This window comes from Brassica napus, chromosome A9 (genome assembly GCF_020379485.1).
Source record: "Brassica napus cultivar Da-Ae chromosome A9, Da-Ae, whole genome shotgun sequence".
NCBI lineage: Eukaryota > Viridiplantae > Streptophyta > Magnoliopsida > Brassicales > Brassicaceae > Brassica > Brassica napus.
Window position 1 is genome coordinate 377,015 of NC_063442.1, and position 14,705 is coordinate 391,719.

Consider the following 14,705-nt stretch of genomic DNA (forward strand, 5'->3'; position numbering starts at 1 on the left):
GTTTACATTTCACTGCGGATGTTCGTTTATTTTACATTATCTTCTTCTTCTTCTTCTTGGCATTGAAACATGTATAAGGACCTTAATATTATTGTTTTCCAAACTATCGACTTGGATTTACTGCAAGTGCGTGTTACAAACATATTTGACTAGCTCTCTCTCTCTCTCTCTCTCTCTCTCTCTCTCTCTCTCTCTCTCTCTCTCTCTCTCTCTCTCTCTCTCTCTCTCTCTCTCTCTCTCTCTCTCTACTCCATGTGTAATTCGCCAAGGATTTTGTGGAGACACTATAACACGAATTGTATTACCCTGATATACTAGTGCCAACCATGTGAAAAATGTTTAACCAAATTCTACTTTTTTGAGAATCCTCAATAATGGATGTTCAATTCTGACTTATGTTAGATTTATCTCCATTTTCAGTGTATGAGTCTATGACATCCTAATAAACACTCATATATATAATGCCATCGTAAAGTCTTATATCTGTCACTACACTAATCCAACTTTAGGTTTTGTTCTTTCCGCTTACATGCGGTTTAAATAGTTGATTAAAAAGTGAGCATGTTTGTCGTATATGTATTATGTTTGATGCTGCATAAATCTTTGAAATCTCTGTGTATTCCGAACTGATAGCTACAGCTTGATCATAATTATATATAACAAACCATTTCAAGCACCACAAATTATTATTATTTTATCTTATTTTTGAATGGAGATTTTGATCTGATTATTTATATATGCATGATTATGTATCCGGTTTAATTAGTAGAAGAAAAAGATTGATTGAAAAAAGAAAAGAAAATACCGGTTCAAAGGGTAGTAAATGAGAATCCATGTATGTAGCTTATCTCTACATGGCCTCTTCATCACATGTTGCCAAATTGTTTAGGTACAGTGTCTCTTCATGTTTACATAAATAGAAATCTCTCTCTCCACCACATCTTCCTCTATATTCTCCACCGTTCTTTCTTTTCTCTCTCTGGAATTCAACTTCTGGAGAACTACTTAACATATATAAGGTACTGTTCATCACCCAACACTAACACGATTGTCAAAAGGTGTGGGGGAAGCAGAATCTACTTCTATCTGATCGATCAGTCATAGTTTTCAATCAAATCACAAACTCTCTTACTCTTTCTTTTTGTTTGAAAAAGGAAAGGCAAAAGGAGTCTATGTCGAGCATGTCGATGTCATCGTCCTCAGCTCCAGCTTATCCACCGGACCACATCTCATCTTCAGACCAGCTCTGTTACGTCCATTGCAGCTTTTGCGACACTGTCCTAGCTGTAAATTTGTATCTTCTCTCGTCTATTTTGTATCCATATATATCAAGGCTCCCTTTATAGCTAGGGTTTCACATGAATGAATATATTAATGTGTGATATTGGCAGGTAAGTGTTCCTCCAAGTAGTTTGTTCAAGACCGTGACTGTGAGATGCGGCCACTGCTCAAATCTTTTGTCGGTGACTGTGAACATGAGAGCTCTTCTTCTTCCCTCCGTTTCAAACATTGGCCATTCGTTTTTACCTTCTCCTCCTCCTCCTCCTCCTCCCAATCTCTTGGTACATCAACTTATTTATCAAAATAAATTAGTTTTTTTTTTAATTTTGCATTCAACATAAAAAAAAATAGCATTTAGGGCTTTTCTCACTGATCCTCGAGAAACACAAATTTATGAAACAGTCCAAAAGCGTTAACAATTGGTTAGCACTTTATGTTAGATCTACTTCTAGCCTTGGTTCTTGTTGAATACAACAATAATGATTATATAGAGTTTCTTGGAAAAAAAATCATTGAAAGAAGTTTGGTTCGATTTGTCCATTGACCAGCTTTTCTGTTTCCATTGTTTATTTTTGTTTTTGTTTTCGTTAGGAGGAGATGCGAAACGGAGGACAGAATATAAACATGAACATGATGATGAGCCATCACGCAGCAGCTCACCACTCCAACGAGTCTTTTGTCATGGCCACTCGTGTCAGAAGTGTCGATCTGCAGGAAATGCCTCGCCCACCACCAGCCAATAGACGTAACATTCCGGCTTCTTTATCTTTATTTCAGCATCTCCAAACCAAAGAAAAAAACCCTAATTGACAAAGAAAACCCTATTCAATCAATTCCTATTTGCCTTCGTTAACTTTTCATTTCCCTTTCATAGATACAGTAGAGAAGCCCCAAAAAATAGAGTTCTTTATATTTTTACTAATTTGGATTATCAGAGTAATAGTCTGATTACTGTTTCCTGGCTATGTGAGTTTCTCACATTTTTCACAGAAAACAATTTCTGGGCAAATTTAATAACTTGTGTCTTTATCCCCCGGAAATCTAGGTATACCTGTAGAAGCGAAATGATACAATTTTGGGAGTTAGATCGTAAGAAAGATAATGATGAAGTGATGATGATAACGAGCAAAGTGAGAGTGAGAGGAAGAGAGAGAAAAGAGTTGTAGAGAGATATTATTATTTATTATTTTGAGAACTCTTATATTTTTTGGGGTCAATAATTCTATATTTTTTAAAAAAAATATAGAATTCTAAATTAAAAATTGAATATGTTCTGTTTGTTTGTTGTGGGAAAGCAGCCCCAGAGAAGCGACAAAGAGTACCATCTGCTTACAACCGATTCATCAAGTAACTTATTCTTCTTTGCTTAATATGGCTAAGTTGCCTAATTAATCATTTACTCATAATTAAGATTGAGAGGAGAGATGGATGTGATGTGACAGATCTATATGTATAAAAATTTGTGACAGGGAGGAGATCCAACGTATAAAGGCAGGCAACCCTGATATCAGCCACAGAGAGGCCTTCAGTGCAGCTGCCAAAAATGTACATTTCTTTTTCCTCATTAACTAATTCTCTCTATCTTTTCTTTTCTTAGATTAAAACTCATCTTTTACTTTATTATTACGAAATTTGGTATGCATATATATATATATATATATATATTTTTTGGTAAAACTATGTACATATATATGTGAAGGAAATATATACTAATTGGTCGTTGGGGAAATGTATCTATCTTATTAAAACTCAAGTACAAAATTGGAGTGTTTGGAGATTTGAATAGGACTATTAAAAAATTTAGAGTGTTTGGAAACATGGATTGCAGTCTTTAAAAAAAAAATATTTTTATTTGAAAACAAGGATAGTAGTATTAAGAAAAAAAGTAATGGGCTTATGTTTTTTAAGAAAATTGAAAGTTATCTAGATCACTTTTAAAATATACCAAAATGGGTCAATCTAATTGCCTAAATTTTTTTTTTCTAAACTAACCATAAAACAAAATTTAAACTTTATATACATATTTCAAATCAAAATAATAATTCAAATTTGATTAATATTAAAAATTGATTCAGAAATATACATATATTCAAAAATAGATTTTTACTAAACTATTTTTCAATAACCATTATAAAAAAATATTATAAATATATATAAGAAAAATATAATACAAAGCCCAATTTGAATATACCAACTCAAATTATGGTTTTTATATTTCATATTAAGTTTAAAAAATATAATATATGTAATTATTTATATGATGGTATGTATAAAATACTATTAATTATATGATTACTTATATGATGGTACATATAAAATACGATTAATTATATGATGATAAAATATGATATATAATAATGACTAGGGATGGGCTTTTGGGTACTCATACGGGTTTGGTTCTGATCGGTTTGTATTTCGGGTTTTCGGGGTCAAAGATTTCAGCTTTATTAGAATGTTTCTAAATTTTGGTTTGAGTTCGATTTGGATCTTTGCGGATTTGGTTTGGGTTTGGATAACTAATTTAAATTATTTTTAAAATCTTAAATCATTATATATTTTAAATTTCTCAAAATGTATAAATAAAATAATATATTACGTATAAATTTGAATAATATATGTTATAATACTTAAGCTTAACATATCAATTGGCTTGATTTAAAATTTTGGATACGGAATCAATAATTATTTTAAGTATTTTTGGTGATTTGAGTATACTTTAACTATTTCAGATATTTACTTTTGACTATCTATATATATTTTCAAGTACTTAAACCAATTTAAAAGTATCATTTTTGATGTTTCATATACGTTAAATCTAAAAATAATTAATATATATAAGTATATAAATCTATTTTTAGATAAATTTGGATACCCAAATACTTCGGTTCGGATCAGATTCGGTTCTCTAAATAACAAAATTTTGAATAATTAGAATATTTAATCAATTTATGTTCGGGTTTGGTACTATATTTTTGGATCGGTATCGGTTATGTTCTTCGGATTCATTTTTCAAAATCCTAATAATTACATGAAAAACAAATATTAACATATTTTTCAAAATATACATCCGCGCGCCTGCGCGGGTCAAAATCTAGTGCATATTATATGTAGATTTTAGTCAGATAAACTGACTGCTGTAGATATTGTGGAGCTACATTAATTTGATTCTTTCGTTGCTTTAGAAAGAGGAAAGAAAACATATAGTTGCCGTACATAATTCATGAGATTTAAGTCTTGTCCAGCATGTATATGATATGTCTTGTCCAAGCACTAGAGTAGCCTTTTTTATTTGAATGAAAGTATATTCATTAAAAAACCAGTTTTGTACATCTAGTCTAGGGAGAGACCCCAAACACATATATAGCCTTGTTTTATACGAATATTTCTGACCACTTTTTAATGTACGTATACGAGAAATACTAGTTATGTTTCACACATCAAAAACATCGTTGTTATGGTAATTACTTTTCCAACGCGGAATAAATATATGGCTTACATAAGATAAGTAAGACTTAAAAGCTACTAATTAAGTTTATGTTCAGTTCAAACTATGCCTAATTAAAGTTGTTCATGTTTTAAATATACATGTATATGTGTGATGTGTGAAACAGTGGGCTCATTTCCCTCACATACACTTTGGTCTCATGCCTGATCATCCTCCTACCAAGAAGGCTAACGTGCGCCAGCAGGTTATTTACTATCTTTGGGTTTACATATGTTAAGCAGGTTAATAAGTCATCATTCGTAATAATAAGTTTATCGTATGATTTCATGATTTTTTTTTTTTTAAATGAAGGAAGGAGAGGAAGTGATGATGGGAAGAGAAGGGTTCTACGGCTCAGCTGCAAATGTTGGTGTGACCCATAACTAGCTATAGCTTCTTCCTTTTTCTTAATTAAGGTTTCTTCATTTTCCCAATTAAGAACTTTTAATATCAGAATGTGGTTAATTTCAGCTCAAAACTTTAACTGATTATTATGATTATGATGACATTGATAATCTCGATCAGGATTGTTTGAAATTTCGGAACTAGTGTAAAATTTTCGGTTGGGAATGTATTTTCAATTGCTTTAATATAAAGATAAGACGTGTATGCAACTATTTATCAGAAGTAGAGAGTAGGCAGCAGCTATAGGCTTGGCCACTAATTAGTGATCCTTCAATATTTCATATTCAAAGTTGATAATATGGTTTTATATATTACATCTTATCTATTTATGATTTCATATTCAAAGTTGATAATATGGTTTTATATATTACATCTTATCTATTTATGATTTCATATTCAAAGTTGTATATATTGCAATTGGAAGAATGAAAAGATTAAAGATTCATGAAAGAAAAAAAAAACTTTGGGCTTCATGAAACCCTTATAGAGATCCATTTTTTACTGACTTAACTTTTTATCTTGGTCAACTAGAGACAATGTATATATTGCAATTGGAAGAATGAAAAGATTAAAGATTCATGAAAGAAAAAAAAAACATTGGGCTTCATGAAACCCTTATAGAGATCCATTTTTTACTGACTTAACTTTTTATCGTGGTTTTTACTGACTTAACTTTTTATCTTGGTCAACTAGGTATTTTGCCCGCGATGCGGGCTTAAACATTTTCATAATTTTTGAAAAGTTCTTTGTACACTATATTTATTATACTAAAATAAATCTTAAAATAACTTAGTATTATATTTTTAATTATATAATTGAAAAATATTATTTGATTAATATTTAATTATATAATGTATGTTTTAACTTTTTACTAAAATACCTTTTCAGATAACAATAAAAAATATATATATATATAGAAATTATCTTTTTTAATTATATTTTTAGATTTTGGATAATTCAATATTCTATTTTTAATTATATAATTAAGAATTTTATTTGATAAGTATTTAGTTATATAATTCATGTTTTAACTTTTACTAAAATACTTTTTCAGATAACAATACAATATATACATAAATTATCTCTTTTAAAAATTATATTTTCAGATTTTGGATAATTCTAACTATTATTAATAATTCAATATTCTATTATTATTATGTAATTAAGAATTTTATTTGATTAGTATTTAGTTATATTATTCATGTTTTTAAATTTTTACTAAAAGACTTTTAGATAACAATACAATATATACAGAAAATAGAAATTAACTCTTTTTTAAATTATATTTTCAGATGTTGGATAATTCTTACTATTATTAATTTTATTCAATTATATAATTAAATCAATTAAAATTTCGTTTTTATTTTTTAATTTAGTTATACATTTTATTCATTAAGGGTATAAACGATATTAACCACTCTAACTTTTAACGTGAGAGCACGATTCCAAAAATTTACTTCGCAAATAATAGTATAGACTAGAGACAATGTAAGAGAAATAAATAAAAAATATCCACAAACTTATATTTGGTCGAATAAAGATTATTCTGTTCCAAAGAAACCGTAATGGTCAGTTGATCATAACTTACATGGAAATATAAGTATTTTCTTGCTCGAGTTTCTTTCCCAAAGAGATCCACACGGAAATTCAGGTTTCTCAGAATTAATCATAAACACACACACACACATCAAATTGGTCCCTAAAGAAACAAAGATATAGAAGCTCTGATTTGAATGTTGGGCAGTAAATAGGATCTTTGATCATCGTGACTAGATTTGCTTAACCTATTTCAAACTTCACTTATTGTATCCTCTGTTTACTTAACCAAGACAATGCCATAAAAGTCTGTCAAGTTCCGCATAACGCCGATATACATCTGGGACATTAAAACCGTGGAGCATCCAAAGGGAGATACCAGAGGTACGTTTGGCAAGTACTTCAGAAGTTGAGATTATTTCAGTAATATTAAAGTAGATGATGATGACGTGCGAGCGAGCGACGTTCGACGAGAAAAAAAAAAGACATTACACTAGCGGCTAACGTAACGGTCATTTACGCAGAGAAAACCACAATCAAATGCGGACCAACATTAAGGGCTATGTTTAAGTTCTATTAGCTACCTAGAAACGGGCCGCACATATGTGCATGAATTGGATATATTATAATTATCAGTGACAACAATAGTCTAATATATATATGGATAATGTAAATAGATCATGTACATACGGACATTAATATAATACATAGATTTTATACAATTATACATATATTTTATTGTAAGTTATAAGCCAATATATCAATTATTATGCATGTCAAATATAATTCATATACTTTTTTGTATATTAGTTATCATACATAAAAATATGGAGTATTAATACAGTAATATCTAATGCTATCGCAAGTACCATTAGAATTATATTCCAACATTAAATTAACAAAAATAGATATTATGTTAAATATTTCAAAATATGTATGTTTATATATTATATAGTTACAATGTGATTTAATATACAATATTTATATAAATATGTCAATTGACCAACAAGACTACTGATATTACAGGTGATTCCTGCAATGTTATAGGTTCACTACTAGTTTGCTTCTTTTTATGAGGAACTGATCAACTCTATTCAACATTTTGTATGCTCTTGCTCAAGATTTAAGTAACCAATATTGATTCTACTTGCTTGGCTTCATTTTAATAGAAAATTTCTCTGTTTCAGATTCAGTGACGATGCAAGACCAAAAAGAGGCACCTCTCCCGACATGCAATGCAAAGACAAGTTCCTTGTTCAGTCTGATATTGTCTCTGAGGCTAGTAGTTCCAAGGATGTTCTCGCTAATTAATTGGTTGTGCAATGCAGTTCAACAAGTAGGCCGGTAGAGTGATTGAGGGTTGTTTACATCCCTGCTAGCCCTCTTCACCTGTCTCAGAAGGCTCTGAAGAAGGCAAGGAATGAGATTGCTGGTTCTCAAACTGCCCCACTATTTGATGACGATTTTGTCTGTTTGTTACAACTGAGAGAGATTTAAGTTAAGAGATAATCTAGTGCAACTAACATGCATGCACGCATCTTCTTGTCTCAGGTGTCGAGAACGCTAGAAGAAACAAATGAGAAATCTTCTGAGGTATTAATGTCACACAACCTTGTCTGTTACTTATAGATGTATATATATATATATATATATATATATATATATATAATGTTACCATTGACCAACCGGTGCTACTACTGCTTCTCAACATCATCATTATGTATTCTCATATTAAAAAAATGAAACATCATTTGACTAACATGAAAGTAAACAAGGAATAGTAAACAATATGTTTAGTAAGGGAGGTTAAATGTCCTTACCAACTTTATGCTGAGGTAATTGTTAATTATGTCCCGCCGATTTTGGTTGGTTTATTTAATCATATGATTATTAGTATTACTATGGCTCTAATGAGATAGAATAAATCTGAGCTCTTATCATTTTTTTCCTATATGTCCCATGTGATCTCCTAATAATAATGGATCATTGTTTTGTCTATAATCTAATCATTATCCATAAATCTAATACAAAATGAACGACGCAATCATTTATATAGTTACATGCACAAATTAACTAGAACACGTCATCCTTTCTATAAATAATTATTTGACATGGTTAATATATTTAGCTGACTTTTGTTTGTTTTTCCTTCTAATGATGTTGGCAAATCATAATTCTTTCCCATACAAGCCCGAGTGCATTAGGAGGATCAATAAGATGAAACTTTCCATAACTTTTGAACGTAATATTTATCATAACTAAAATCTTGGTCAAAAGGTGTTTCTCATAACTATGGGATTGCGTGGTATTGGGTGGTTGCTTGTGGTGAAGGGTCTCTTGAGACAAGAGAAACGAACATGTTTTCATCACTTACTTCATCCCCACGAAGCAACCTCCATATATATTATACATGTATCATATGCACAATATATGTATACATTATAGCATAAACAATAATCAATATGATAAAATATAGAAAAATTGGGAAAAAAAAAGACACTTTCAAAGAATTTTTGATATTCAAACTTGAAATGTGCATGTGTATAACGAATGTATTATGTACGTGTTATTTTAATGGGATGTTTCCATGTTGATTGATATGTATACCTAAAATTCAATTACAAGAAGGGGTTATAAGAAAATGAGAATAATCACAAGACCATTTCGAGATTTACAATTAAAATAGTGATATAATATAATAGAGAAAAGTGTGAGACGTAGTAGTTAGCAAACCACATGGGAACATGGATGCCGAATATAATAGCCAAATTAAGAGTTATCTATTGTTGAAATGATAATTATCATCAAGCATTTTAATGATATTTTGACAAGTATGCCAATATGGAACTAAACTTACTAGTCCTGCGATTTTGGTTTTTCTGAAACTGAAACTAACCGAATTTTGGTTTTAGATTAACCAAAATTTTGAAAACTAATTCTGAAATTAACTGAATTACATTTCGGTTTGTTTATCTGTTAATTTCGGGTTTCACTTTTATTTTAATCAATTGTTTGGTTTTCGGTTGAAATTTGGTATAATTTAAAAAAATTGGATATTTTTGGTAGATTTGGTTATTTCGGTTATTTTCAGTTAGTTCGGTTAATTAAGTTCGGTTATTTTTGGTTATTTCCAGTTTTTCTATTTTTTATTTAAAAAAAAAAAACGTTTTTCAAAATTCTACCAAGCTAAACCGAGCTCAAAACCATAGCCAAACCGGAAACCAAAAATGTTGGTTTGATTCGGTCGGCTTGATCGGTTTTGGACAAAAACCGCATGGCTAAAAGTTACCATTTAATTAATACACAGTAATATTTTGAGAAAATCTCATACGTATCAAGACACGATTGTTTTGCATAAGAAAGTTAATTCTTTTGTTGCTAAAACAATACCTTTTCATTTTCACAACAATGAAATTTAAACAATTGTCACTGATTACAAAATTGGTCCGACTTTGTCTTGGACATAAAACCACCCACCTCATTTTTTGGCTGTTTCTGGTTGCATTATTCATAATTATTTTGGTAGATATATGGTGACCGGTGACTTGCTTCATTCACCCATTGTCTGCTCAATAAAGGACTATCTTCTTTTCTTTTCTCAATCTCTCGTGCATTTAACTTCTCACAGAAGAAACATCAGTCACAGTTCTCCCATCACTTTTCTTTCTTTATTTCTTTTGTTTCCAGAAAAAGATGAACCACATAAAGTATATTTATACATACACGTAAATATATAATTAGTTTTTAACAACTAAGATATTTTTTGGGCTGTAATAAACGAGGATTTATTTCACTAAAACAACAAAACAAAACAAATATTTTTAATGTAATTCCAAGATATGCATTCACAACTTGGTTTTAGATTTATGAATCAAGAGTAATATTGTCCGTAGCTGAAAACAAAAGTAAGCATTGCGATGTGTGGCTTAGCGTCCACAATGGACTGAATGATTTGATTGGTTCATTTGATAAATTCATCGAAAAGCTTGTCCAAGCCCTAAAACACCCACCCAGTTGTGGACAAAGATCACACAAAAAGGAAAAAACGACAGCAGCTTTGAGATAATATAGAACCAAAATAGATCCCAAATATAGTTTGTAAGCCACAAAGTTTTAATCATAAAAACAAAGTAAAGAAAACAAAATATCCACAATGTAATGACATACAAATCAACATGACAACATCAAAACATGTAAGTTTTATAAAATTTTATATACAATAGTTTAAAATAATTTATTAAACGAAAAAAATGTATTTTAGAATCCTCCATGGGCGACGACTACTGCGAAAGTGAAGAAAAGAAGCGTGGTGGTTTGAGGGATCAGATCATCGGCCTGTTGTTATTCACTTCGATGTCCAGCGACAAAAAAAGAAAGGTTTGTTCAGGTTTGATAGGCGTTTAAAGGATAAACCGGAGATTAGGCAATTGGTGGAGGACCAGTGGAATAAGAAACCGCTTGAGACCGTCCTCACAAAGATTGGTACTATCAGACATGGCATCATGATGTGGACTAAGGAGAGGAATGCAAACAGCAACCGGTTGATAAAAATCACGCAACAAGACCTAGAAGCGGCCCTATCCAACCTCATACCGGATAACGATCTCATCGACTCTCTCACAGCAACTTTGGAAGCAGCATACAAGGAAGAGGAGTTATTTTGGCAACAAAGAAGCAGGATCCAGTGGCTCCACAGTGGCGATAGAAATACCAGCTTCTTTCATGCGGCTACAAGAGGTCGCCGAGCTTTAAATAAGTTTGCAGTCATTGAAAACTCTAGAGGCAGAGCTGTATACAAAGAGGAGGAGATAGTTAACTGCATCACAGAGTATTACTCGCGCATATTCTCTACTCAAATGTCTGATTCCTCTCAGGCGGTCTCTGATGGGATAACTCCCTTAGTTACCGAAGAGATGAATCAAACATTAGTGGCGCCTCCCTCTACCTTGGAAATCAAGGAAGCCTTATTCTCGATCAATCCGGATAAGGCCCCGGGACCGGATGGATTCTCAGCTAGTTTTTACCAATCTTTTTGGGATATTATTGGAGCGGACATTGTGGAGGACATCAAGTCTTTCTTCTCTTCTGGTGAATTAGACTCGCGGCAAAACGAAACGCACGTCCGTCTTATTCCAAAGGTCAAGGGACCGAGAAAAGTCGCGGATTATCGCCCGATCGCCCTTTGCAACACCCACTACAAGATTATTGCGAAGCTACTAACCCGGAGACTTCAGCCACTGCTCCCGGAGTTAATCTCAGACCACCAGTCGGCCTTTGTCAAAGGTCGTTCGATCTCGGATAATGTACTCATAACACATGAGATTCTCCACTATCTTCAACATTCCGAGGCTCGGGTCAGATGTGGAATGGCGATAAAGACTGATATGAGCAAGGCGTATGATCGGATTGAATGGGAGTTCCTTCGAAATGTGCTTGCCCGATTTGGCTTCCATGAGCTTTGGATATCATGGATCATGACATGTGTCATGTCCGTTTCCTATTCTTACCTGATCAATGGGGCGGCTCAAGGACGGGTCGTTCCTTCCAGAGGGATTCGGCAGGGCGACCCCCTTTCTCCGTACCTATTCATTCTCTCCACGGAAGTCCTATCCGGGCTTTGTAAAAGAGCTCAGACAAGAGGAGATGTAGCCGGTGTCAAAGTGGCCCGGAACTGTCCCGCCATAAATCATCTACTGTTTGCAGACGATACTATGTTCTTCAGCAGAACGGACCCTCATAGCTGCACAGCGCTGGTGACTATCTTGAAGAAGTATGAAGCGGCATCTGGACAGTTCATTAATCTAGAGAAATCGGCAATAACTTTCTCGGCTAAAACACCGGCAGCAACAAAAAGAAGAGTCCGGGAACAGTTGTATATCCTCAATGAGGGAGGTTTGGGGAAGTACTTGGGCTTGCCGGAACACTTTGGTCGGAGGAAGCGCGATATCTTTGCCTCTTTAGTGGATCGAATTAGACAGAGAGCGCATAGCTGGACGTCCAGGTTCCTCTCGGGAGCAGGAAAGATGATCCTCCTGAAGTCGGTACTGGCGGCAATGCCGACATATGCTATGTCGTGCTTCAAACTTCCCATGTCGCTCTGTAAACAACTACAATCTATCCTCACTAGGTTCTGGTGGGATGCTTCCCCGGAAGCAAAAAAGATCTGCTGGGTTTCATGGCAAACTTTGACCAAACCGAAGAGTGCGGGTGGCCTTGGGTTTCGGGAAATTGCCCAGTTCAATGATGCAATGTTGGCTAAACTATCGTGGAGAATTATCAGGGATCCAAAGTCGCTTCTGGCTACAACGTTGATGGGAAAGTATTGTGTCCATTCCTCTTTTCTAGAGGTCCAGTCACCGACATGTGCCTCTCATGGATGGCGAGGCCTGCTTTTGGGAAGGGACCTGCTGCTAAAAGGTCTAGGTTGGGCTCTAGGATCGGGCAATGAAGTCAGTTTATGGGCAGAGCCCTGGCTGTCAACATCGGAACCGATGGCACCAATGGGGCCTCCAACTGAAGCGACCCAGTCATGGAAGGTAAGCGACCTTCTAAAACCAGGAACTAATGAGTGGGATACGGTCAGAGTTCGTAGTACATTGCCTCAGTATGAGGAGAGTATTCGCAAGCTCATTCCGAGCTCATTCCAGCTGAGAGATGAAAGGGTCTGGCTGTTTAATGCATCGGGAGAGTATTCGACTAAATCAGGTTATGCGGTAGCAAAACTCAATAATGGAGAGATGGATGCGCAGGCTTTTAACTGGAAGAAGAGTATATGGCAAGTGGCTACATCACCGAAAATAAATCACTTTATGTGGAAAGCAAACAGTGGGGCGCTCCCAGTTGGCTCTGCTCTTGAGGCGAGAGGAATCGCGACGAACCCTGTGTGCAAGAGATGTGGAGCACGTGAAACGGAAGTACATGTTCTCTTACAGTGTCCTTTCGCAGTGAGAGTCTGGGAACTGGTCCCCTGTTTATTCAAACCGATCGCATAGAACATTAATTCTGTTGCTTCCCTGCTTACTCAGTGTCAACGGATGGTTTCACTACCACCGATAGGTCTAGGAAGCACACAACTCTACCCTTGGATCATGTGGCTCCTCTGGATTAACAGGAACCAACTTGTGTTTGAAAACAAACTCTTCTCCGAGGAAAGCACAGTCCTTAAAGCTGTGCGGGATGCTAAAGCTTGGAAGGCGGCTCAGACATTTGTCTCAAAGCCTTCTTTACCACAGTATGTGGGCGATCCAACACCTTCACCTGCTACTAATTCATGTATTTGGTCTGTTTTCTCTGATGCAGCATGGGATCAGGCAACAGGAAATTGTGGACTTGGATGGCAACTCAGGGACTCTGATAACTCCATTACAGGATCCTCCTCATCGCACCGGCGCTTTGTTTCTTCGGCCCTTGTGGCTGAAGCTTTGGCGGTTAAAGCTGCAGTTACAGCTGCAGTCTCTTCCCATGTTAGCAGTCTCACTGTTAACTCCGATTCAAAGAACCTTATGTTGCTCTTGAAGACTCAAGGTCAAGATGTGGCTCTGCGAGGAGTGCTCCACGACATTCATGTTCTGTGTCGCTCCTTCGTATCTATCTCGTTTAACTTTATCCCGCGTTTAGCGAATGTTCAAGCTGACTCCTTAGCTAAAGCAGCTTTACTCTCCTTGTCTTTTGTTGCTCCTGATGTTGTAGGATGATACTCTGTTTTCCTTAATCAAATCGTATTTGCACAAAAAAAAAAAGAAGCGTGGTGGTTCTGATCAATCGTAGCCACTCGTTGCCTTGTCTAAGAACAGTATCTTAGCCGTTCAATTATGTCACTGGCCGCGTCAGACCCCGCTTCGAAAACCAATATGGTTCAGGCAATGTTTGGAGTTTAAGTACAAAACTACCCCTACCCTTTTTTTTTAATTGCTTATGTTGGCAGGACTGATGCACATGATTATCTGTATAACTAAGACGATCAAGAATAAACTATATTACTTGAATTTTGCATTGTGCA

General features: G+C 34.4%; 2 protein-coding genes across 9 annotated transcripts; both read left to right on the forward strand.

Annotated features, from left to right (window-relative positions):
- Positions 1–768: 768 nt before the first annotated feature.
- LOC106397572 (axial regulator YABBY 3) lies at positions 769–5,382 on the forward strand. 8 transcript variants are annotated; one of them, XM_013838179.3, is made up of 8 exons: positions 769–1,019; positions 1,155–1,286; positions 1,392–1,562; positions 1,873–2,026; positions 2,577–2,628; positions 2,751–2,826; positions 4,893–4,970; positions 5,078–5,382. In XM_013838179.3, exons 2-8 carry the CDS (start codon positions 1,173–1,175, stop codon positions 5,150–5,152), a joined length of 720 nt encoding a protein of 239 aa, XP_013693633.1. In that variant the 5' UTR covers positions 769–1,019; positions 1,155–1,172; the 3' UTR covers positions 5,153–5,382. The 8 variants fall into 8 exon arrangements, with proteins under 8 accessions (XP_013693633.1, XP_048595084.1, XP_013693636.1 ...); XM_048739127.1 differs by having other exon boundaries at positions 2,580–2,628; XM_013838182.3 differs by having other exon boundaries at positions 846–1,058.
- Positions 5,383–10,975: 5,593 nt separating this feature from the next.
- Positions 10,976–14,400, forward strand: LOC125577959. Its single transcript, XM_048740173.1, has 3 exons — positions 10,976–11,043; positions 11,094–13,668; positions 13,732–14,400. Exons 1-3 carry the CDS (start codon positions 10,976–10,978, stop codon positions 14,398–14,400), a joined length of 3,312 nt encoding a protein of 1,103 aa, XP_048596130.1.
- Positions 14,401–14,705: the final 305 nt, after the last annotated feature.